The sequence below is a fragment of the Chrysoperla carnea genome, chromosome 5, assembly GCF_905475395.1.
Source record: "Chrysoperla carnea chromosome 5, inChrCarn1.1, whole genome shotgun sequence".
Lineage (NCBI taxonomy): Eukaryota > Metazoa > Arthropoda > Insecta > Neuroptera > Chrysopidae > Chrysoperla > Chrysoperla carnea.
This window is the reverse complement of record NC_058341.1, coordinates 13,746,691-13,773,038: the sequence shown is the minus strand read 5'-3', so window position 1 is coordinate 13,773,038 and position 26,348 is coordinate 13,746,691. Positions and strand designations below refer to the sequence as shown.

The 26,348-nt window shown below is 31.1% G+C and overlaps 4 protein-coding genes across 5 annotated transcripts in view; 3 read left to right on the top strand and 1 right to left on the bottom strand.

Moving 5' to 3' along the window:
• Window positions 1–13,583, top strand: part of LOC123299883 (jmjC domain-containing histone demethylation protein 1-like) — a 37,567-nt gene extending 23,984 nt beyond the window's left edge. Inside the window, exons 1-4 of one of the 2 annotated variants that reach the window (XM_044882287.1) lie at window positions 9,302–9,372; window positions 9,581–10,838; window positions 11,514–12,082; window positions 12,328–13,583. In XM_044882287.1, the coding sequence (XP_044738222.1) occupies window positions 9,370–9,372; window positions 9,581–10,838; window positions 11,514–12,082; window positions 12,328–13,581 (3,084 nt within the window). In that variant the 5' untranslated portion in view covers window positions 9,302–9,369 and the 3' untranslated portion in view covers window positions 13,582–13,583. Of the gene's footprint in view, window positions 1–9,301; window positions 9,373–9,580; window positions 10,839–11,513; window positions 12,083–12,327 lie in introns of those variants that run through there. The other variant, XM_044882286.1, reaches the window with a different exon arrangement.
• A 1,048-nt stretch (window positions 13,584–14,631) lies between these two features.
• On the bottom strand, window positions 14,632–17,070 carry LOC123301825 (asparagine--tRNA ligase, cytoplasmic). The gene is made up of 6 exons (XM_044884735.1): window positions 16,860–17,070; window positions 16,215–16,789; window positions 15,781–16,073; window positions 15,505–15,633; window positions 14,978–15,439; window positions 14,632–14,899 (listed from the first exon to the last, which is right to left on the bottom strand). Exons 1-6 carry the CDS (start codon window positions 16,891–16,893, stop codon window positions 14,716–14,718), a joined length of 1,677 nt encoding a protein of 558 aa, XP_044740670.1. The 5' UTR covers window positions 16,894–17,070; the 3' UTR covers window positions 14,632–14,715.
• A 58-nt stretch (window positions 17,071–17,128) lies between these two features.
• On the top strand, window positions 17,129–23,750 carry LOC123300532. Its single transcript, XM_044883117.1, has 5 exons — window positions 17,129–17,200; window positions 21,198–21,428; window positions 21,506–21,730; window positions 22,257–22,881; window positions 23,320–23,750. The coding sequence occupies exons 2-5, from the start codon at window positions 21,201–21,203 to the stop codon at window positions 23,748–23,750; spliced, it is 1,509 nt and encodes a 502-aa protein (XP_044739052.1). The 5' UTR covers window positions 17,129–17,200; window positions 21,198–21,200.
• On the top strand, window positions 17,288–20,727 carry LOC123301824 (presequence protease, mitochondrial). Its single transcript, XM_044884734.1, has 2 exons — window positions 17,288–17,515; window positions 17,590–20,727. The coding sequence occupies exon 2, from the start codon at window positions 17,612–17,614 to the stop codon at window positions 20,699–20,701; it is 3,090 nt and encodes a 1,029-aa protein (XP_044740669.1). The 5' UTR covers window positions 17,288–17,515; window positions 17,590–17,611; the 3' UTR covers window positions 20,702–20,727.
• Window positions 23,751–26,348: the final 2,598 nt, after the last annotated feature.

Genomic DNA, 26,348 nt, shown 5'->3' with positions numbered 1-26,348 from the left:
TTTTTCTTCAGAAAAAGTTTTTTAATTTTTTATAAACAATTTGACTTTCAATCAAAAAATAATTTTTTCCTAATGGAAATTATTTTACGATTTTCTGAATACACTCATTTAAAAAATATTTTAACCAGAAGCTTTTAACTTCTGTCTTTTATAGCCTCGGAGGCAACGTCTAGAAACAAAATTAGCTTATAGCAAACATAAAATGTGAGGGATTGGAAGCCTCGAATGTTTTTTCCTGACTCGATTACAAGAGCTTCTATTTTCTTATTTTTTGAAAATGGAAAATATAAGCTAAAACGTTATAACTTTTAAAGTGCACTTTACGAACAAAATATAAAACACAATACCGAAAACACATTTTTTAAATCGCAAAACATTTCAAATAAACGACTTTATTTTATATCTTATGTAATTTTCAACAAATATTTAAGGCCTAAAATGATTTTAAAACACACGGATCGTAGAGAAATTTTTTGTAAGGAAGTTTATCCCAAAAAACGTTGTAAGTTTGAGCGAGTAATTCTCGTGTTATTACCGAAAATCTTGATATCACCGACCACTCGTCAAATGAATCCAATTTCATTTCCGTATTATTCGAAGAACGATGAATTGGATTCAATTTTGGTCATTTAATAAAATATATGGTCGACTAGCTTCGGTTCTCTTACTCTCGCTTTTCCCCTTTCCATAACACTCGAAATGGAGATAGGGATTGCTTTACAAGAGAAATATATATACAGACTTCAATTTCACTTTTTTCTTTAAATGTTATATAGTCTTGATTCATTGAGTGTATCAGAACAGGTGGCCATGAATTGTATTTCGTTTACCATTTTTACAGAAATCTTAATTCAAAGTGATGCTCATAGATGACATGGTTAAATGTCATAGACTCCTGATGTATGAGCTATATTATTATACAGTTTCATTCAAATTCATTCAGTAGTTTTCCGTGAAAGCGTAACAAACAACCTTACTTTCATATTTATAATATTTAGGGATTATTCTGACTTTTGGTTCGAATTTTACGAATATATTGTGTAACATACACAAAAAATCCATTCGAATTGAGAACCTCTTTGTTTGAAATCGGTTTAAAAGGTATAAAAAAAGGTTGGATTTAGAACAGGAATTATTACAATCCAATAATTGGTAAATATCAATAATAATTACTGCAGTTAAAATAAATCTGTTACAAAAGTTTTCAAAACAATTTATAAATATTTATTCACACAATAGTATTATGTACATATAAATACAATAACATTAATCCATTCTTAAAATATATGGTGGTTTCGAAGTACTACCGGGATATTATGTTATACAATATTCCCATCAGTATACGAAACACCTCCGGAAAATATTATGTATATAGTATACAAAATATAAATTTTCCGTTCAACTTCAATAACAAGATATTATGTCCTGTCCTGTATCTCTATTTTATAATATTTTAGAAAATGCAAGTGGATATATACATTCGAGGTCGAAAAGTCTAGTCATTATATCCAACATCGGCATAACTTAAACTTATTTTAACAAGAAAGTCTCATTATGTTTTTGAGAAACAGTAGAAAATTACTTTACCACTGAGAATTGTATAAAACAGAAGTTCAAAGATAAATTTTTTATATAGAAGAAAACAGAACTCTATTGTCGAAGATAAAACTATGGACCTCTAGGTTCTCGCTTTGGCAGGGAGGGCCCTAAATCAAACTAAATTGTTTCTGAAGTTCACATCAAGAATAAACAAGTGAAAACAAACAATTGACTGAATTAATTGTTGAAATACCATGCATAGTCAGTGTTGGTTTCTTTATCACAAAACACATACATACATGTGACACATACAATACATAACTGATATTCAAGTATGGTACATACTATAAAATTTCCGAATAATTGGCGCCCTCACGGGTAAACAGTGATGTTTACGAAAAAATGTTTCAAGCAAAAGTTGTTTATTTTTTGATAAGAACATTTTTTACATTTAAACTTTTGTTCTATCTCTAGCGATTTACTAGATGGATCCTACGGACCCAAGACCCAATTGACCTAAGATGCTCATTTACGAACTCGACCTCACTTTTTACGTCCTGAGTACGCTGTAAAAATTTCAGCTCGATATATTTTTTCGTTTTTGAGTTATCGTGTCCACAGACGGACGGACAACCGGAAATGGACTAATTAGGTGATGATGAACACCTATAGCAAAATTTTGTGCGTGGCATCAATATTTTTAAGCGTTACAAACTTGGGACTAAACTTAGTATACCTTGCATATTACATATATGCATGGTATAAAAAGAATGCTAACTTCTAGTGAAATATGAAAATGTCGAATGTTTATTAGTCAATTGAAAAATTCAACAGTTTGACAAGATCGTTACAGTTTCTCAAAAATCAATCAGAAAACCAAGCTTTTTATATCTAGCCACTTTATTAAATTAAGGCTTTCTTGGAATTTTTCGTCCATGTCAAACTTAGCTAAATTTAAGTTTGACGGATTTCAATTTTACCAAAAACAAATAAATCATAATACGCTTTTAAACTAACAAAATTCTGTTAACTAAAGCTTTATATCAAATATTGTATAAAGTATAAATATATCTATTAAAGTTAAGTAAATATAACATACATACTTACAGGAAGTTTCAGGAAGGAAATATTTTTTAAGTAGATCTGGTTCTGGCTGGAAAAAGTGATAGTTAAATTTCGATGGAAATTAGTCACATTTTGTTGTTCGAGGCTTCTTGAGGCAGCTAAACTCGAATATCACAACAAAAATGGCCCCCGTCATACCTGGGGCCCAGGGTGGGTAGTGTGCACCTCACTTCTTGGAGTTTTACGAGAATATGTATCATATTTCGTCGAAACTCGTTACACGAAGGTTTTAGGTGCTGCTAGAAACGATTATATGAAAATGGCCCTCGAGGTACCTGGTGCTCAGGGCGGGCTAGGGGGACGCTCGGGTATGAAATATGTTACAACTTGAAGAAACGAAGAGTATACTTCCCCCCTGGAGTGATATTCTTGTTCAGAGTTAGTTGCGAATTGCTTTACCTGTACAGCTGTGTTCAGGTCCACGTAACCTTCTTAAATATCTTCTGAGCATCTTGTAATTCATTAATATATACGACCACAAGGTATATGAATATGTCAGACACATACAAGATATAAATATTAACATAAAATACATCTAATATACTGACTACACAACAATCCATCTCCATCTCATCTAAGTCTAAAACACGATCAACATACATTTTAAGAAGGAAAAGCATCATCATACTAGAACTAGAGTGTGGTAATGATGATGGAGGGCTCAGATGGTAAACACAACTTACTCACGGACGAATTAGTTAGTGAGCTATGAGTGAGTGAGTTGTGTAAATCCTAATGCCTTCGTCTTATTGTTAATGAACAATAAATGACATATATACGCATGATATAACTAACCTATCCTATTGCCTCATCGCCTAAGGATGTGGTTAAAATTACAAAAATAGGATTAGGTTTATTCGGTAGAAAGTAGTGAGTTGGATTGGCATTGATTTCAAATCAAAGATTATTTATTTTGTTAGAAATAATTTTTGATCAGAAAATCTCTTCTGGTCTTCCCTTAAAAATTAACGTTGGGTTCCAAAAAAGGAACCTTCGTTGTGTCGTTCAAAAAATTTGGAACAGATTGCTTTCTCGAAAATAGGAACCACCTGAAAAAATCTGGAGAGATGAAAAATCTGGACACAAATTTTTCGATGGCTATGCATAATACTTTTTGAAAACTTTTTTCTTCCCATTTAAAGTAGTACAAGAGTCAGGGTAATTTTAGATTTAGGGTTGAAGTAATTTATAATTTTGAGCTTTGTTCTAGTAAATCTTCTAAAGTAGAACAAAGCAACGTAATAATTTAATCGACTTCAAAAGTTATACCATTTTCATTATACAATAAAAATTGTAAAATTTTAAAATTTTCCAGTTAACAAGGAAAATTAAATGAAAATTGTAGGGTTACGTTTATCTACATAATAATTATTACAAAATTTTATTAGATTTTCCTTAGGCACGAAAATCTGTATACAAATTGAAATGAAAGAAATAAAATTTAAGTCCAAGTCATAAACATAAACGATAATCGTTTATTGCCACCTCTCTATAACATATATATACACACACAAACTGAAAATTTGATATGAATACAATCCCCCAACCCTCTATATATAAATTTTCATGTGGGAGCTGTTTGACTGTCCAAACCAGGTTTTATTCTGAGAATCCTTAAATGAAACAATTTACGTAACATTTAAAACTTGAGTTGTTTATAGATTTAAAAAACGAAATCTCAACGAAGAACCTGCGTAAATTTAGCGATTGCTTCGAACCGTTGGTTTTTTTGATCCTAATTTCGAACCAACCTCATCTGATAGTATTTGGGCGGCCAAAAAATATTGTTTTTAACCCCCGAACTAAAAAAAAGGTTATTATAAGTTTGACCGCTATGTGTGTGTGTCTGCCTGCCTGCCTGTGGCATTGTAGCGCCTAAACGGTTGAACCGATTTTGATTTTTTTTTTCGTTTGATAGGTAATTTAATGAAGTGTTCTTAGCTATGTTTTAAGTGCGTTCCGTAACCGAAAAAACTAAAAAATTGGTTAAATTTGGAAAAGGCTTTAAATGTTTCAAGTTCGAGTTTAGGGTTCCTTACCCGAGGGTTTATTTTGTAAATTTCACTTCTTCTAAAAATGATCTGAATATGGGATCATTTTTCAGAGCTTTTTCCAAAACGATAGAACCTGAGACTGCATTGTCGATCAGAAATGAAAGGAAAAAATATCTAAAATCAATTCGATGAAATATTTTGGAAAAAATGTAAGAGTAATCTCCTCTAAAATAGGTTTTGATTTGTATATAGAGGCCAGAAAATTGGTGGGGATGGACGAATATTCATATAAATAAAAACAAACATAAAACATACCTTTTATATATCATGGGTTTTAAAAACGGCTATATTTCATCCGGTTTTGGTCATTTAACTTATAATAACAACTACGAGTTTAGTGTGTGAATAAAAATAGTGGAAAACATTTGGAAACATATGATATTTTTTCCAACAATCCCCTTGACAATATAGAATATGTGTAATGAAAAAAAAATCATTATTAAAAAAAAAAAAAAACTATGTTTAAAAAAAATATTCATAGTATGAAGACTTGCAAACAAAATACCCTCATATTTGAAAATAGTTAACACGAAAATGAACAGCTAAGCATCAAATAATGATCATACATAACTACTTCATCGTGTCGCGTACAATATTAAAAACCTGTGATGAGTTATTATTTTATAATAATACATGTAGAGATCAAAAAAGATCGCTTGTGGCTCCAATGCTTTAGAAAAAATAATTGAAATTGAGTCTGTACTGATTATATTGAAATGATTTGAATTGCAGTTAATGCAGTAAAACTAGAGATAATATATCAAATTTTATTAAGCTTATAAATTTCTTATAAGAAGGCCTTAATACACGCCACGTTTTCTTCTAGAAAAACATAAAGCACGCAATCCTTCAGGAAAGTGTGTACTTTTTTGGAAATCAATAATTTACTATGGAAAAGAATATAGCGCATTACTATCCAGGAAATCATGATGTAATACATTACCAAACAGAACCTCTCATTTTATTTTGAAATTGTGGATTCTGATAGTTGTAAATATTGAATAAAAGGCTACAGCGATCCGAAAGTTCTAAGAACACGGAAATGAAGTAGGAGATAGGGGGAGGAGTTCAAATATAGATAATACACACCTTAGGGAACGTATATCGAATGTAATATTCGCCTGAAGAGAATAGTCATTGAAAGTTTTTTGTTCGTAACACCCAAGGTATCAAGTCTTTTAAATGTATTGTTTTTCAGCTTGATTAAAATCTCGAAAACAGTCAGATTAGGATTCGGTTATTTAAGTCTATTGTGTTATTTTCTCGATGTCCATTATTTCTGCCACTTCTTCCAAACGATTTAGAAATCCTTGTCTTATATTTTAATACCTCGTATTCCAGTTCTAGGCAGCGATACAGCTGATATTCTGTCATTTTTTCTCCTTATCTTATTCCCGGTAATACTTGTCGTCTGTGATAAATCTCGGTATTTTCACGGTGTCCATTACTTCCGATTCCTCCTCCAAACAATTTAAAAATTATTATCTTAGATTTTAAGACTCCTTCTATTGTGCCGCTAGTCAGCAGCACAAGAGATGTTATGCATTATCTGCAGTAATTGCTAGATGTGATTCTACCTTTTTGAGATTGATTTCCGAAAGCACAGTCTCTTATAATAAATTCAGTGGTTATGCAGACCAAATCTTTCTTATTCGGTAATTGTATCAATCTTCAGCCATAAGTTTCCAGCAATAATACAATTTATTCGATCCTACTACAGTGCAACCTCGATATAACGAATCTGAAGGGAACCAGTAAATATTCGTTATATCAAGTAATTCATTAAACTGAGGTTTGTAATATTGAGGTTAAGTTGGTCTAAAATTCGTTATAAAGAGGAAAAAAGTGTCGGAACCTCTGGCGACATGAATTACATACTATGGAGCATACTAACTGTCATATATTGGTGGGACTTTATACGTTATATAAAGGTTTTGAATTGACGAATTTCGTTATTTAGAGGTATTTAAATTTTTTATTATAGTTGAAAATTCGTTATAAAGAGACTGTTCGCAAAAAATATTCGAAATGTAGAGGTATATTTTATATTGACTCTTATGGACAATTCAAGAGGATTGCGAAAAATTTGTTAAATCGAGGAATTCGTTATATTGAGGTTCGTTATATTAAGGTTGCACTGTATATCCGTCTTTCTTTTGTCTTTGTTATTCCGTTGATAAAGTTCCTAAGCCATTTATTTGAGCATGGGAAAAGTGTTGAAAATCTTGCGCTTACTTCTGTTGCAATTCTTCCGCTTACCAGCCTGTCCACTTTCATGTTTTCTGTTCCTTTTTAGAGTAAAATGATCCAAAGACTCTAAAAACTTTTCTTTCGAGCCAAGAAAAGTAAATATGACAGTTTTCAAAAAAAGGCTATTTTAAATAATTCGAACCATGCATAACCCTTATTCAAGGATCTCTTCCACACACGAAAATAAAATCTATGGTAACAAGATCCATTAAATAAACTTTACTCATTCCGTAGAAAAACGAAAATAATTTTATCTTGATTCAATTGGCCATTAATCATTCAAAATCACTTGTTAAAATATATGCAACAATACGTGTATTTTATAACAAACACCCAAATAATAAAGTCTGTCTCTTCTTCATCAACAAAGTAACAACGGACAAACAGAAAACACACGAAAAATCAAACTAAACTGGAGAGTGAGAACTGGCGCTGAAGAGACGCACACACACACACACGAATCCAATCATATGACATAATAATATACAACTTAGAAAAAAATTTTTTATTTCTTTTGAACAGAAAAACATTTTGAATTAACCATATTATTATTATGATTATGATTATAATCATTTAGTAGGTTTTTTAACCGCACGTTGTACGTTTGAAAAATAGAATCAGATATATACATTCATTATGTTAAATAACACTGTTTGTCTTTATTTTACAAGACTAGTATTTAAATGTGTTGTATGTATGTATGTTTTAACTGATTATTTCACTGTTATGTGCATTTTAAGAGTCATAAGCTATACTAGAGAGGCTGGATCCATTCAACAAAATTTGTTCAATAATACCTTATTTTCCTGGAAGAGAAAATTTGCTAAATGAAATAAATTGCAATTTACAAACTTTAATTTTTAACCCTTGCTTTATTCTGAACTTGAAACGGTGTTCTGGTTATCTTTGTAACTACCTAGTTTTACTTTAAAATGGTAGTACAGTACTTAAAATTTAAAAAACTATAGTGCAACCATCATAACTCGAACTTCAAGGAAAATGCTGAAAATTACGATTTAGGAAGACGCGATTGTATTTTATTAATCACGACGCCATTATATTTTACTATTACGATTTATGGAGTCTGCATTTTGAAATTCGAATTATAAAGTATAAATATGTATTATCACTATTTAGGGGCTCAGAGGAAGTGAATGGCATCTTTTTTCGACTTAACGAAGTTCGAGTTATCGAGGTTCCACTGTATTTAAAGTATCTACGAGGGCACTAGAAAATTTTTATATGGTCCGAAGATAGCTAACAAACTTAGCTTAGCTTAGTTTTTTTACTATACCCTCCTTCTTTTTTACGTTACATCACTTCCTACAACTCAATATACAAATGACGTTATCCCCCTTCCATGACACTCGAAATAGGGGTAGGATTCTTATTTTACACAGGTGGAATATATGTACAGCTTTCAATTTTTTTAAATGTAAAATAGTCAATTCAAAGAGATAATATATATAGAGTGTGCATTCGATGAAATTCATGTTCCAATATTAGAAAGAGATACAAAGAAAGTTACGGTATAGTTATCTCTGTCAATGCCTCTTTTACTTGCCTCTCAATCTCTTACTTGTAAGTTTCAGTCAATAAAATCAATATTTTGGCCATGGAATCAGTTTCAACCCCTGAAAATGTTAACAGCTTTCTTATTATCGTGCTAGTATACCTTATGTGAGTAATTCAAGTGGATAGATATCTTTCTGTAAGATGGATAAGCTAGTCGGTCCCTTTCAATCCTAGTTATCCAGGTTGAAATGTACACACATATAAACAATAAACTTCCCCAAAAATATAATATTAGGGTAATATTCGGCAACATTATAAGCTTTTCTAGTCTAACATAATCAATTATTAAACTCAATGATTTTACCGTACTTCTAAAACCCATACACATAACACTACGATATGTTCTTTTTATGCACTAGTGTATACAATTTTTGCATAGAGTTGTAATTAATAAGAGAAAGTGTGATTACAATGAAATGACGGTATCCTTTTCTTCATAGTGTGCTTCACTAAGCTAAAAAGAACAAACTCCATATATTTACAAACAGTGTGTAATGTTGTGCGCATGTGACGTGGAGAAACCACTTGCGTTTTCAATTTATATCATACAAGTGTATACAGTTAATAAGAGACAGTAAATACATATCATTAGTGTATGATATACATTTGTTTCTCTTCATCTGTACGGAGGTTCATGTTTTGTGTTCGTTCTATTTCAATTGAAAGTAGAGGGTGTATAGTAATGGTATGTGAGTGTAGAATGCGATAATATATATTAGTTAGAAGTCCAGAAACAATTTTCAGTGTTTTCAGTATCATGGCGTCAGTGAAACATTCCGAATCTATACTAAACAAATCGCGTACTCATCAACGTAAAAATACGCGAATGGTATGTTTGTGTGTGTTTTGCTTGGTTTAACTCATTTGTAGTGTTTATCATTCTAGTTTCATAATTTTTTTCGCATTTTCATCATTTTTTCAGTTAAATTTCAAGTTTTTTTTGTCATTGTTACGCAGTTTTTTAAAAAAAAATTTTTCTTGTTGTGTTGGTGATTTAAACAAATATATTTATTTTAAATTTTTTTGTGTTGTTTTAGCGTGAAAGAAAACAGCGAAAAACGTATTTAGATGATTGGGCATTAAACGATGAAGAAGAAATCGAAGGTAGTCGCGCGTTTTCGTTACAAGATAAATTGGAGAGTCCTCGATTTGCTACAAATTCATTAGTAAAGGAGATGCATGGTACTGAATTAACGCTTGCATACATACAACGTTATGGATTTAATACGCCACTATTGTTTCGTGAGACGACTGGTTTAGGTTTGCGCGTTCCCTCACCAGATTTTACCGTGAATGATGTGCGCATGTGTGTTGGATCACGACGAGTACTTGATGTTATGGATGTGAATACACAGAAGAATTTTGAGATGACTATGAAGGAGTGGCAATCGTATTATGAGAGTCCTCATAAAGATCGATTGTTGAATGTTATTTCGTTAGAATTTTCACATACAAAATTGGAAAGTTACATACAAACACCAACAATTGTTCGTCAAGTTGATTGGGTTGATGTTGTATGGCCGCGTCATTTAAAAGAAGCGCAAACAGAAGCCACAAATCGACTTGACGATATGATGTATCCAAAAGTTCAAAAGTATTGTTTGATGTCAGTAAAAGGTTGCTATACCGATTTTCATGTTGATTTTGGCGGGACTTCTGTATGGTATCATATTTTACGGGGTACTAAAGTCTTCTGGTTAATCCCGCCAACAAATTTAAATTTAAAATTATATGAACAATGGGTTTTGTCGGGGAAACAGACTGATGTATTTTTTGGTGATACTGTTGAGAAATGTAGTCGGGTTGTTTTACATCAAGGGAACACTTTTTTCATACCGACCGGTTGGATTCATGCTGTTTATACTCCACGTGATTCGTTAGTTTTCGGTGGGAATTTTTTACATTCGTATGGTATTGAAAAACAATTACAAATCGCTCAAGTTGAGGATGCTACAAAAGTACCACAAAAATTCCGATATCCATATTTTACGGAAATGTTGTGGTATGTGCTAGAACGTTATGTTCATTCGTTGTTAAATCGATCTCATTTAGTTGGAAGTCCGGATACGGATATTAAACCGGATATCGATGGATTACATGTCCATCTAACGAAACAAGAATTACATGGTCTCAAAGAAATTGTGATGTATCTACATGGTTTGCCTTATAATAGAAAAAACGTACCTGAATTAATCAAAGATCCAATTGCGTTAATTACGGATGTTAGGACTTTGGTTGGACTTCATAGGAACGATAAATGGGAATTGGCTATCACAGGATTACCAATTCTTAAACGTAAGTCATTTAGTATACAGTTTATATTCTCATCTGTTCAAAAATAAATTTATAAATCTGGAAAAGCCGGTAATTTAGGAAGTATTCAAAAAAATTTGGAAACTATTTCGATTTTTTGAAAGGAGTACTGCAAAAAATCGATAAATTTCTTGAGACTCCGATTTCGATAAAATTCTGTACATAAGGTAATTTTGATACAAAAATTACAAAAATCGGGGTCATTTAATAATTGGGAGGATAGTTTCTGAAATATCGTCCAAAATGTCATATGAAGGATGTTTTCTCGAATCAATTTCAGGAAATTTTTTATAAACTATTTTTTTAATGGTCAAATGAGCTGGATCTTTGTGTCTTTTAGGTCCTATTTACTCTAGAAAATAAAAAAAAAACGAGACAAAATTTTTGTTATATTTTTTAACAATTTGCTTTTGTTTACCGTCTAAACCATAAAAAACGGATGCAAGTAAAATCGAAAAAATCAGGCAGAATGTAAATTGGAATCCTATTTCAAATGAATTCTACACTTGTTGATGTCTTAGGGACTTTAATCCTTATGTTGAATAAGGGGATAATTTATTTTGGAATTTAGAATACAAATTTCATAAATTATCTGGAAATAAAAATATATAAAACTTACTTCTGACCTAAATAAAGGAAATTTATGTTTTTTTCCAGCTCCTGATGATAGAAATTCACCTCGAATACCCTTACAAAGAAATTACGTGAATCGTACTACAACATCAACAATTCAAACACCATCACCCGTTAAAAAGGAGACACCAAGTACTGTCAGTACCACTAACACCAGCAGCAATCAAAATAACAATGGTGGACCAAGAAGACGACGTACTCGATGTAAAAAATGTGAAGCATGTCAACGGAATGATTGTGGTGAATGTAGTTTTTGTTTGGACATGGTGAAATTTGGTGGACCTGGCCGTGCAAAACAAACATGTAACATGAGACAATGTTTACAACCGATGTTACCGGTAACAGCCGCTTGCAAGCATTGCGGTTTAGATGGTTGGGGCCAAACTCCTGTTGTGCCATTACAAAAGGGAACACCAGGTGCTCGAAATGATGAACCCAGCTCATTGATGGAGTGTTCGGTTTGTTATGAAATTGCGCATACAGCATGTGTACAACGGTTATGTCCTGGAATTTCTGGTGTTGTTAATGAAGATATGCCTAATAGTTGGGAATGTCCGCCTTGTTGTAAAGCTGGAAAAAATACAGATTATAAGGTAAATAAGTTGTAATAAAGTCAGTTTATTTTGAAATGAAATCGTAAACTCTATTTGGAAAAAAGGTTATACCAAAATGGACAATTTTTGTGTCTACATTACCTCAATACAAATGTAATGTCCCTTTTTTTGAAGAGGTGAAAAAAAATTGGATTCCTGTGATTATTTGATTTTAAAGAAAGTTTAATAATCTTCAATTTTTTGATATTTTTATTCATAGTGCGTTTTTGTTTGACATTTTTTAGCCAAGACATTTTCGAGCACGACAAAAGTCATCCGATATACGAAGAATGTCAGTTAGTTCTGATGCCAGTATGCTGGTCGAAATGGAATCAGATGGTGAAAGTGTTTCAGTACTAAATAATTCAACGGTAACACCAATAGTAGCCCCTGCGCCACCACCACCACCAAACGATCAAAAGCCTCCTCCACCAATAAATAACACACCAATATCTTCACCACCAGTAAAAAGACGACGTAGCGAGGAAGTTGTCCAACAAGAAATGCCAGCAAAACAAGCAGCTCGAGCGCAGTTAGCACATCAACTAGTAGCAAATTCAACAAAAAATCTACGCAAACCAATGTATGTCGTTCGTCCAGCTCCAATTCATCATAACAACTCCAATAACAACGGCCATTTAATACTTGATCGGCGTGTTTTAATCCCTGTTTTTAAATATTTAACACCCGCTCAATTATTTACTTGTTCATTAGTTTGCAAAACATGGTCGAAGTTAACAATTGAACCAGAGCTATGGAAGAAAATGGATTTTGAGGGTCCAATACGACCAACGGCTGCCATGTTACGTGGTATTGCTCGGCGTCAACCACAAAAACTAATATTAAACTGGACGCAAACGGTTAAACGACAGCTTGCATGGCTATTAAGTCATTTGCCCGGTTTACGTGAGTTACATTTACAAGGGATCAACGTGCAAACAGCATTGGCTCTACGGACTTGTTTATGTCCACCATTACATGTGTTAAATTTAAGCCATGTATCAGGTTTAAACGATGGTGCTTTACGTGATATTTTAAGCCCACCATCTGATTCACGACCTGGATTAACAGATAGTTCGTCGAAATTAAAACAACTTAAAAAATTAGATTTATCCGGTACAGATATATCAGACGTTGCGCTACGCTATGTAGCGCAATATTTACCACAAGTATCCGAATTAATATTATCATCATGTGCTCGTGTCTCAGATGCCGGCGTTGCACAATTAAGTTCAATAAACACGCTAACAAATTTAGATTTAAGTTGTTGTAAATTAATAACCGAGGTTAGTTTAGATCATTTAACAAAATGTGCAAATTTAACACGATTAGATTTACGACAAATACCACAAGTTACAACACAAGCGGTTATTAAATTTGCCGCTAAATCGCCGCATAATTTAACCGTACATGATGTGAAATTAGTTGATAAAAGACAAAATATTAATAAATTGTTATCAAATTCCACAACATCGTCAATCGTCAACAGTAAACCGTGATAGAATTGTTAGTGATATTTAATTATAAATTAATTAAAAAGAAAATTGTAAATATAATATTTGATTATTAATGAAAATATGGATACATAATAATTATGTAATTGTATATATTTATATATGAATAATAGTTTAATGTGTAATTTATATAATTATTTTAATTTATAAATTGACAAATTTAAAATAAATCTTTTATTTACTAAAATTCTTTAATTCATTTTTTGTAGATCTCAGTCATTGGAAGATCATTGCGCATAAAAGACCCGTATCATATATATGCATGGGTCTTATAACAAAGAAATGAAAAATCGGAAATTATCAAGGAATATGGATAGGTTATAGTGACCGTCCTGGGATGGGACATACTTAGACCATAGAGTCCGTTATGATACCAAAAAAGGGCTGGCTAATCCTCGGCCACCTACTCCATGAACTATTTGGTTTAATAACTTTAACGTCAACGGACTTTAGGTAGGAGAGATCATCAAAGAAAGGCTGGACCAAAAAAAGAGCTGGCTCATCCTCGGCCACCTACTCCATGAATTATTTGGTTTAATAACTTTAACGTCAACGGACTTGAGGTAGCAGAGATCATCAAAGAAAGGCTGGCTCCATGGAGTCAATCTTGTCGTGACAGAAAATCATCAAGTCGATCTAATAAAATTTTCAATATTCTTTCATTGATTTAGCTAGCACCCGTTATATATTTTTGCAGCGGTAAGAGATTATCTACAGATGAAAATTTTGTGTCAAATTTTCTCGTCTTACTAAAGCTAAGATAGGAAAGTGGGTGGTAAATAATACTGTAATACCTAAAAGCAATACGGCATTTAACTTAGAAAATTTATAGATTCATCGCAATGTCACAAAGCTTGAGAAGTTTTTATGGAAAAACGAATGAAAAATGCGTAGGAAAATGATACCGTTAATCAATCATTCTCCATTTCCTTCATTCTCATTTCATCTTTTTATATTTAATTAAAAAACATGCCAATAAAATCTGAAATAAAATTGAGGTTAAAGAAAAATTCAAAATAACTTAATATTGTTGTGAATAATTTATTTTTGATCAAGTTTTCCATTTATTACACAAAAGATTCGAATTTTATTGAAAATGCAGAGAGGCAGTACAATATCCTAGGGTTTACATCGTTCTAGGAACCGTGGGTACAGACATACATCACGTATATGATATCTATTCAACAACCAACAAATAAACCTTTCCAATCCAAGACCATATCCACCATGGGGACAAGATCCATAACGACGTTGATCTGTGTACCAATAGTATGGAGCTGGGTCAATACCTTCACGAGCGTAACTACAAAAAAACAAATTTTTAACTTGAGTTATGGAATTTATCATTGAATCACAGACAAAAATTGAAAAAGAAAATTACCCTTTCAATAATTCCTCATTATCCCAAATCCTCATCGAACCACCAACAATTTCACCAACTCCTGGCAACAAAACGTCAACACTTTCCGTTAATCTGGCATCTTCTTCACATCGCGACATGTAGAATGATTTAATTTCAACAGGAAAACGACACAACATAATTGGTTCATTAATTTGATCGGTCATTTTACGTTCGGGCATTTCTGGAATATCTTCACCGAATTCATAAAAACTACCATCTTCTTTGGTAATATTATGTTCTTTTAAATAAACAATAGCATCAGCATAATTCATTCTACGGAATGGTTTTTTTGGTGGTTTAAAGTCAGGATTTAATTCGTATACGATATGAGCGTAGGGTCCGTTAAGAACACGTTGTACAACATCACAGATTAAATCTTCAAGTCGATCTAATAAATCGTTGAATGTTATGAAAGGACATTCACCTTCTATGTGGGTGTATCTAGAAAAAAAATGTTCGTTTTAATTGCTAAATATACGAAGAAGTTGCTTTTAAAAATTACTTACTCTGCTAAATGCCTCCGGGTTCGACTTTGTTCTGCTCGATAACTTTGGGCCATACAAAATACATCACCCATAGCTGGTATACATGTTTCTAAATATAATTGTGAACTTTGCGTTAAATAAGCTTGTTCTCTGTAAAATAAAATAAAAGTATATAAATAAAAGAGCCATTGTTTAAACACTCTGTATATACTGAAAAGTTTACAAAACAAGATTCACAAGGGACAATTTTTGTTTTCAACCATTCTTTGTTCGTAAAAAAATAAGTTTACATCTTACCCAAAGAAATCTAATTTAAACAACGTTGCTCCACCTTCAACTTGGGTTTGTACTAACGTTGGGGGTGTTACTTCCACATAGTCATTAGCTAAATAATGATCACGGAATGCTTGCATGACAACCGATCTCATTTTAAGAACTTTTGAAGTGTTTTCTCCACGAATCATAATATGACGATTGTCTAGTTGTACGTCAGGTAAAGCATCTTCGTTTAAAATTGAATCTGCTCCACCAGCTGGTGCTAAGTGTATTAACTTCCAATAATCGACCATTAATTCATGTCCATCTGGAGCCTAAGACAAAATATTAATGATAACACACAACGAATACCAAAACTTTTTTCCTAGCATCAATATTTTTAAGCGTTACAAACTTGGGACTAAACTTAGTATACCTTGCATATTACATATATGCATGGTATAAAAATTACTTACAGTCTTTCCTTCAGGCACAGCCCTTAAAACTCCATATAAAATAACAGTAGATTCCGTACTTAAAACTAGAGCATCATACGTTTGGCATAGTTTATCATTCAGCACACACTGCAAGAATCCGGTTCCATCTCTTAATGTTATAAACATTAAGGATTTACCTTGCCTTCGTAACCGATGAACCCATCCGTTAATTTTAACTCTCTTATCACGATTTTTCAAACCGGCATTAATTTTAATTAACTTCGCTGGAAATAATGATGGATCTTCACTAATTTCAATTTTCTTAGCTTCTTCAAGATTTTTAGCTCGTTTTTCGGCATCATCATCTTCACGTTTTGATTTATCGGCACCTTTATGATTCTCACGTACCCAAATTTTTTGTATTTTTTTCAATTGCGATTTAGCAGCTACTTCATATTTTTCTTTTGCATCTTTATCTTTAGCATCTACATAAATTGTTGGAAATGGTTCTTTGCCAGCTGCTCGCATAGCTTGTAAGATAGTTTTAAATGGTTTTTCCTGGGTACCATCGCCGGTTTTATCATCTCCAGTTTTATCAGAAGTATATATTTCCTCTAAATTAATATAATTATAAATAAATAACTAATTATTTTTATATGAATAAAATAACATTAAAATACTTACTTAAGGTTAAGTTTTTAATGTCCCCCGCTGACATTTTTAATCACTGCTATACTAATTTACAATTTAATCAATATTTTTCGACTTATAATTATTTCAGAAAACTAAATAATTACAAAAGGCTTATAAATATTTGCAATATTGCATCAGTTATTGATGGAAAACGTGGCTATAAAGAAAGAATTAGAATGTAGGGAATTTTCTGAATACTGCAGAGTTAGTAATAATCTGCAGTGTGGCTCAAATAAAGTTTGTACCTTTGTATTCTTGAACTTGAAAATGTGTAAAAATTGAAATTTTTTCAAAATTAAACCACTTTGTCATGTAAAACAGGAACGTAAAAGGTATGTAGTTCGAATCACAAACAACTAAAAGTAATAATCAAAGACTGTAATAATTATAAAACTATATATATATATATATATATAAAACTTTCGGTATAATGAAAAGAAGAATTTCACAAACTATGATTAAATTTCATCATTCAAGGTGTAAAAAATTATAAATTGGTTGTGTATTATTTCTTAAATTTAATTAAAAGTTTAGTTTTTAAAACTTCAACTTCAAGTGCAGTGTACACATGCGAATTTCTGTCAAAACAGTTTAATGTACAAATCGAAATCATAAAAAATTTCAGTATTCAATATATTTTGAAACAGGTAAGAAATTCAATCAGAATTTTAAATATAAATTTTTGTTTAATTGATAAATAATTCGATTTTCTATAAAATAGACACCGAAATTAAAATCACAAAATGTTCAAACATAACCTCAAAGGAATAATGCGGCTGCAAATAAGAAATTTTCATCGGAATTTAATCCGATCGTACGTGACAAAAGTATCAACAAAAACTAAAATTACTCCTCCTGTAACTCAAAGAGAAAAATATATTGTTGGAAAAGTATATAGTGGATTTAAAGTTACAAATATAGAACCAATCACCGAATTTTCGATGGAAGCAATACATTTCGAACATGAAAAAACAGGCGCTGAATATTTACATTTATACAGAGACGATGCTAATAATGTATTCTCGATAAATTTTCGTACAACACCAAGGGATAATTCAGGTAAACCACATATCTTAGAACATACAGTTTTATGTGGTTCCGAAAAATATCCAATTAAAGATCCATTTTTCAAAATGTTAAATCGATCGTTAGCAACTTTTATGAATGCAATGACGGCTCCAGACTACACAATGTATCCATTTAGTACGACAAATGAAAAGGATTTTCGTAACTTACAATCAGTTTACCTGGATGCGGTTTTTAATCCAAAGTTAAAATTATCCGATTTTATGCAAGAAGGTTGGCGACTTGAGCAAAAAGATTTAAATGATCCACACTCGGAAATTATCATTAAAGGAGTGGTATATAATGAAATGAAGGGGGTTTTAGCTGAAAATGAGCGAATAATCGGGGAAAAATTATTAAATATGTTGTTACCAGATCACACGTATGGTGTTATCAGTGGTGGAGATCCGTTAGCAATTCCTGATTTAACGTGGGAAGGATTAAAAAACTTTCATCGTGTTCATTATCATCCTAGTAATAGTAAGTTTTTCTCCTACGGCAATTTTCCCGTACAACCAACTTTAGAGTACATCAATGAAAATTATTTGAAAAATTATTCAAAGATCGATACAAAACATACCGCAGTACCAAGTCAAACTCGATGGAATGAACCTCGAAGGGCTGAAATTAGGGGTCGTTTTAGCGAAATTGGCCAAGCGAAACAACATTCCTTGGTAATTGGATACTTGATGAACGATATTACGGATGTTTATAGCACGCTGGTCATGCAATTTATAAGCGAATTATTGGTGAAAGGTGTTAATTCACCATTTTATAAATCGTTAATTGAACCGAATTTTTCGGGCGGTTACAGTACACAAACTGGATACGATAGTCAAATAAAAGATACAATTTTTGTACTTGGCTTACAAAGTGTTGAGGAGAAAGATTACGATAAAATTTTACGAATATTTGATGAAACTATCGATGATGTTGTGAAAAAAGGTTTCGATCCCGAACAAATCGAAAATATTCTTCATGGATATGAGTTAGGTATCAAACATGAATCAACCAATTTTGGTTTACGACTTTTATTTAATTTATCACCATTATTGAATCATAATGCTGATATTTTAAAATCGTTAAAAGTGAACGAATTAATTGGACGATTAAAGAAAGATATTGCGGATCATCCTGATTTCTTACAAAAAACCGTCGCAGCACGATTTCAACATAATCGACATAAATTAATATTATCGTTAAAACCTGACGTTAATTATGATAAAGAACTTAACGAAGCTGAAAAAAAATTACTTGAATCGAAAGTTGCTAATATCGATGGAGTTCGACGTCGTGAAATATTTGAACTATCCAAAACATTACAAGAGGAACAAAAGAAACCACAACCAATGGAAATACTACCAACGCTAGTTATTGATGATATTCTTAAAAAAACTCCTCCAACAAATGCATCGATTGTGGTTCACGATCGTGTTCCAATTCAAATTTGTGAAGTTCCAACAAATGGGATCACATATTTGAAAATGTTAATTGATACATCAAAAATTAAGGATAACGATCATAAAATGTTGATACCAGTATTTAATTACGTGATTAGTCGATTAGGGACCAAAAAATATAATTATCGTGAATTTGATACGTTAATCCATAAGAAAACAAGTGGTTTGTCGATATCCACACATATTGCTGAAAATTTAAACAATATTGATGAATTCCAACAAGGCATTTCGTTATCTTCCTATTGCTTGGATTCGAATTTGGAGGACATGTTGAATATTTGGAACGAAATATTCTCAATTGAGACTCTAAATGATGTTAAACAATTTGAACTGTTGGTTAAATTATATGTAACGAATTTAACGAACGGTATCGCGGATTCTGGACACGCTTATGCGATGTCTTCCGCAAATAGTATGATTTTAGGTTCTTGTTACCAACAAGAAGTTTTATCAGGACTTGCGCACATTAAATATATGAAACAATTAGTAAAAGATATGAACTGCGAAGATATTTTGAAAAAAATTCAAGAAATGGCCGCAATAGTATTTAATAAACAAAATCTTCGGGTTGCATTTAATTGTCTACCAGAAAATCGTAATCAAGTACTATCAAAAGTCGAATCATTTATATCTCAATTACCGGGTGCACAAAATTCAGAAACAAACAGACCAATATATAAAACAGTACCGGTTTTTGAGCCACAAAATGGTATCGAATGTAAACATCACTCCCTAAATATTCCAGTTTATTTTGCATCAAAAGCTGTTAAAGGTGTTTCGTATACAGATGAGAAATTTGCACATTTAAGAATTTTAGCGCGATTAATTACTGCGAAATATTTATTCCCTGCAATTCGAGAAGCTGGTGGAGCGTATGGTGCTGGAGCAAGATGTGGCTCAAATGGAGCTTTTACATTTTTCAGTTATCGTGATCCTAGTCATTTTCAAACATTGAAAGTTTTCGATGAGACACATCAGTATGTAGAAAATAAACTTAAAGATTTAACGGATCAAGATATATTTGAAGCGAAATTAAATGTTTTCCAAGCAATTGATGCACCAATAATCCCTGCATCGAAAGGTAATTCGTTATTCTATTCAGGTTTAACGGATGAAATGTTACAAAAACATCGTGAGACTTTATTGGGAGTCAATAAGAATAATCTTTATGATGTTAGTCAAGAATTCTTATCGTCTCAATCAACAACAAAAATGGCGAAAGTAATTCTAGGACCATCAATTTCTAATTTTGATAAAGAAGTGAAATCAAATGAACATTGGACTGTTGAAAAAACTGATACGTCATAATTCTTGAGCTGCTTAAAGAATTATTATAGGATCTGTTATTTATTGTAAATGTTTATGTAAAAAAAAAATTATTTTTTATTAAATAAAATTGTTTTTAAAATTTATTAGATTGATTATTTCAAAAAGCTATTCAAGTTTTACTACTTGCTATTTGAATTTTTCAAAAATGTCAATTTGGGCCACTTTTATAGTTATTTTTTTATGGGTTAAGAAAGAACTGAAATGCTTGAAGTGGATGAAAATCGAGAATTGGCTATTAGAAGTCAGGATATCAACTTCATAGGGGTCAAATTGAATTTAGATTTGCATAATTCTGGGCATAAGTACGTAGGTGGTTTCCATTAAAATTGAAAACAAAAAAAATTTTTTCCCGAGTTCCTCCGTTGAGAAACTTTCAATTTTCCCCCATTTCGTTCTGAATTTTAGTTTTCGAGAGAGACCAGTTGTTAAGAAAATATATTGGTTAAAATTTTGATTATAGTTTTTTTTTTTCAAGATAATGTCTCTACCAAATTCTTTTACACATTACAACGAAAAGAGTGAAGCATTTTTAGAATATTTCCAACAAACCATTAATTTTCTACATAATCATGAATGGATATATAATTTTCCAAATACAAATATACTTCAGGAAAATATTTTAAACAAATTTCCCTTGGGATGGCGATATCATCTAGAACAGTTATCGTGCCAAGAATTAAATCAAATTCCATTTGGTTTTTATAAAGTTTGTATACAAAATATTAAAAAAAGAACATATTTTTATTATACTTACAATTTTTAATCAAATAGTATTATTTCTAGGAAAACTGGCCTGAATCTTTGAAAAATTTTGTTAAAGCCATTGGCACTTTTAAACCTGTATATAATAGATATGTTGAGACGAACATTGATTTAAAATTACCGAAAAATTTTACCCGTGGTTTAAATCCTAAAAAGCAACATGAAATAGTTTTGTTATCGAAATTTATCCATGAAAAATGCCTAAAATTTGGAATTACAACGATTATTGATGTGGGTGCAGGACTTGTAAGTATCAATTAATAATTAAATATTAATTTTGTTCATGTTTTCCTGATAGAAATTTATTTATTTTTATTCTAAAAAAAACCGATTGAAAAAGTAAACAAACACAATGGAAAGAAACCTCGATAACTCGACTTCGTTGTTAAGTCGTAATAGTTAGTCGAAAAAATTGCCATTCCTTTCCGTTGAACCTGTAAATACGCGATTTGTTGAATTATTTAAACTTTGTAACTCGAACAAAATGTCATTTCCCTGCGAGGTATTGATATAATACTTTTTTATGCTCTGTAACTCGAATTTAAAAATTCCACAAGTCATAATTCGAACAATATAATAACGTGGTAGTTATCGAAATGTAGTCTCGCCTTTCTAAGTCGAAATTGTAGGTATTAAATTCTCTCGTACTACTTGCTAAGTCAAAAACTCATTAACTCGAAATTTTTTTGTTTCTTTTGAGGCTCGAATTATCAAGATTCTGCTGTATGTTGATTTTTTTCAATTATTTATTTTTCATGTTCTTATGTTTTAGGGATATATTAGCCATCTTCTTCACGAAAATTATGGCTATAAAGTATTAGCAATCGAATCAGAATCAGTACGATTTGAATCTGCACTAAAGCGGCAACAAAAATTTCATGAACATTCCAAGAAAAATGTTCGATTTTTCAACCATTATGTCAATGAAAACTCAGCGGATACAATCAATAATGCCATAAAAGATTGGCTTGGATCCGACTTTAATGAAAAAACATGTTTGATTGGCCTACACGCGTGCGCCGATTTAACTGTAACTGCCTTAAATATTTTTTTACAATTAGATTATATTAAATTGGTTGCTATAATGCCATGTTGTTATCATAAATTACAATTATCCAACGAAAATCAAACAAACGAAGAAAATTTATTTGCTGAAAACTGTGATACATTAGTGCCTAATAATAATAGACCGGAATATTTTAATAATTTTCCATTAAGTGAAATATTAAGGAATATTTATAAAGAATACAATGGTTCCATGTTTTTAAGACGTCCATTTTTAAGGATCGCTTGCCAGAGTAGTGCAAGTGTTTGGAAAACTATGACGGATGAAGAACATAAGGAACATAGTATTTCACATATGCGACGTGCGGTTTTACAACTGTTTGTTCATAATGGTATGTATTTTAAATATTTTTCCAGGCTATTTCCTACTAAAGTAGCTACAACTAGAGAAAATTTGGAATAGGGATGGTGAAAACTTTTCAATACAATTTTTATTCAAAAGAAAATATATTTCTTTTATTACTTTTACATTCTAAATTTCCTATTTTTAATTAAAAAACCATTCCCACTTGTTTTTCGCTACCGTGATTTCTGGAATTGATTTTTTCGACACTTTGGATAAAACTCACTACATAAGCTAATTTTGACCCAAAACATACAAAAATCGAATCAATTTGATGATTGGATACTTCGTTTCTAAGAGATAACGTCCAATTGATATCATACAGTTTTTTTCGTCTTCATATCTCATGAACATTAAGCCATTTAAATAAAAATTACGTTTTTATGGCCTAAAAGTATCCTAAGAATCATCTTTTTTGTTTTTCCAGAAAATTATATTCTAGCAAAATTAAAACGTAAATGTATGAATCGTACAACATCGAGTAACTGTGACTTCGAAACATATTTAAAACAATTGGACGAAGGTTTTTATTTAGTAAAAAATCAATCGAATTCCATGGAAGCTGGTGCTATTATCAAAGATTATTCTAGAAATGGTAATCTTATTGACGAATTAAAATTTACATCACCATTAATTAAAGAAAAAATCACGGAATTATGGAATCAATATGAAAATGATTTAAATTTAATAGAAATAATTACATGCTTCCAGAATTGTATACAAGGAATTTGTGAAAATATTATATTCATGGATCGTGTTGCATATTTATGGGAACGTGGTGTTAATAGCGTTGTGGAAAAAGTCACCGATGATTATATTTCACCAAGATGTCATGCGTTAATAGCTTTTAAGGAATAATAATAACAATTGTTTAATTTTTAACAGATTTTTATTAATTTATTTTTGTACATAAATGATTTTAAAATAGATAAATATTTTGGCGTATTTTGTTGGACCTTTTTTTGCTACGTATCAAAGAGTAATCGAATCTTAGCAAGAAACATTTGATTTTTTAAGATAACAGAAATAAATCATCTCCAAACTATTCAAGTGTGATTTAGATGCTGACATCTTCTCTAAATTGTTATCATTGGAATTTTACAAATTCTAATCGATACTTAGAATAAAAGTGGGTGAAAACAGACTCTTTGCATTTGTTTTTTACAAATATAAAGGATTTTCCATCAAGTTTCCGAACTCTCAGATAAAATTAAGGATGTACGACCACCAAGGCAATTTGGGGTTTCCCAAGGGGGAGGGGGTTTACTATAGTATACTCGACCCCGCCCATATAGGCACCTTAAATTCAGCCACGGGCGCTTATAGCACTGCATAGGAGGTTTCATGTCATTATATATGTTTTTCATTGCATAATTATTTTACCAATAATAATTACATCGGGCTGCACGGAAAATATTCGGGAATACCTCATAGAAATTTGCATTAAAAAAGATAACTTTGACATTCTTAATGGAAAACTCTTAACAAATCAACATAATAAAAGTAATACATTTTTTCCATTTAAATAATTATTTAAAAAACAATACAATGTTCTTCTATTGAACTGAAATTATACAAACATAACAAAAGGACAATTATTAAGTTTTCATCCTACACAATGGACTGATTTATACACAACAATCATAACAATTCGTAGAATAGTTTTTAGAATAAACACATTTATACACGGTATAACAGTTGATATATACAGGATCCTTTAGGATGTTTTACCGGTACCTACTAATAGGAAAGGACCTAGACAAATGGGAAGGTAGTTAATTTAAAAAATGTTGACACAGGGGGCTAAAATCAGTAAACTTGGTAGAATGTGTTTCTTAGGTGTCAAATATCATTCGTAAACTATGAGTTAGTAGCACAAATATGTTTATTTGTTAATAAAAAATAAATTTCTAATTAATTAATTAAAACAGTCCATGTAAAAGTTGACTTAAAAATTTATAAATAGGCAACTTACATTACGCATTTGTGAGTGTTTATACCAAATAATAGAAAAACTATTATACATGTATAGCATACAGGTAATACAAGTTGCCTATGTAATATTTTGTTAAGCCAACTTTTACATGGACTATTTCACAATTTATTGTTTATTAACAAATAGAAACATTTGCGTAACTAACTCATGTTTTACGAATGATATTTGACACCTAAGAAACACATTCTTCCAGAAATTTAGCAAAAAGTGAGCGGTTTTCTTTAATTTATTACATATTTTAATTTTCAGATTTAAGGGAAAAAGAAGTTCGATTTTATACTGTATATAAAAATCGATTGTATACTGTATATAATTATCCTTTTATCGTTTACATTGGTTTCAGGAATATCAAACAGAACCTACATTTTTAACAAAATATTACTATAATTATTCATTCATAGGTAAGTTAATTGCAAAAAAAGGTGAGTAAAAAGGAATACATAATGCAAAAAGAAAAATAAATACTAAGTTTAAGAAAACAAGTTTATTGAAAACAGGTGAGTAAAAGGTATGTATATTAGATATTACATTTTTGATAATTGTTTAATGTCTAAGTTAGAGTAGTGGTTAGCTATGTCGCCTGTGATTATAAAGTACGTGGGATCGTATCTAGCATTGTCCAGATTAATTTTTAATGAAATAGGTTTTTTTTTTTTAACCAAAAGCGAAATTTCTGGATTTAACGAATGCTTTGTATCTGTGGAAATAACACTACTTATAAATGATTGTAGTATAGTAGTGTAAAAAGCGTTTATACTGTATACTTTCTGTTATAAGAAGTCGTTGTTAATGGGGTTTGAAGTGATTATGAACGATTGCAGAAAATCTTGGGTGGTCTGTTCATAACAAATGCCCTCAGAAAATTTTTCGACAAAAGTCTAGAAAGACACGAAACATCTTGTATATATTAGTGGTTGAAATATAAAATTGAATTGAAATCATAGAAAATAAATTCAGTACGCGTACGTAGAGCAGCTACCTACCTATCTAGCTCTAAACGAAATGCATACATAAAATGATTTATATGTTTTGTATGTATATATTTATTTATATATTACATAATATAATATATATAATATTATATATAAGTATCGAATATAGGTTGGTTCATCAAAAACCATTTTAAGGCTGTTCTATATACATTTTTCATTGAAATGATTTTTTGATTGGAGTGAAACTTTATAATTTTTTTAAGAATCTTCTTAAATTTTCACTGGTGAAACAAAAATTTATATAGGCAACCGGTTTTCCAGATAAGAATGGTTAAAGTTACAATTGAATTTCAAGCATTACGATTATACCCTTTACTCTATCGATTTGAAATTTGGATATGTTATAGGTAATAGGTATTCATATTCACCTACCCTGGGTGCTTTTATTTTTCGAAAATTTTTTTAATTTTCCCATTTTTCATTGTTCACATCCAGGTACAGTGAAATAACGAAAGAGTACCTTGAAAA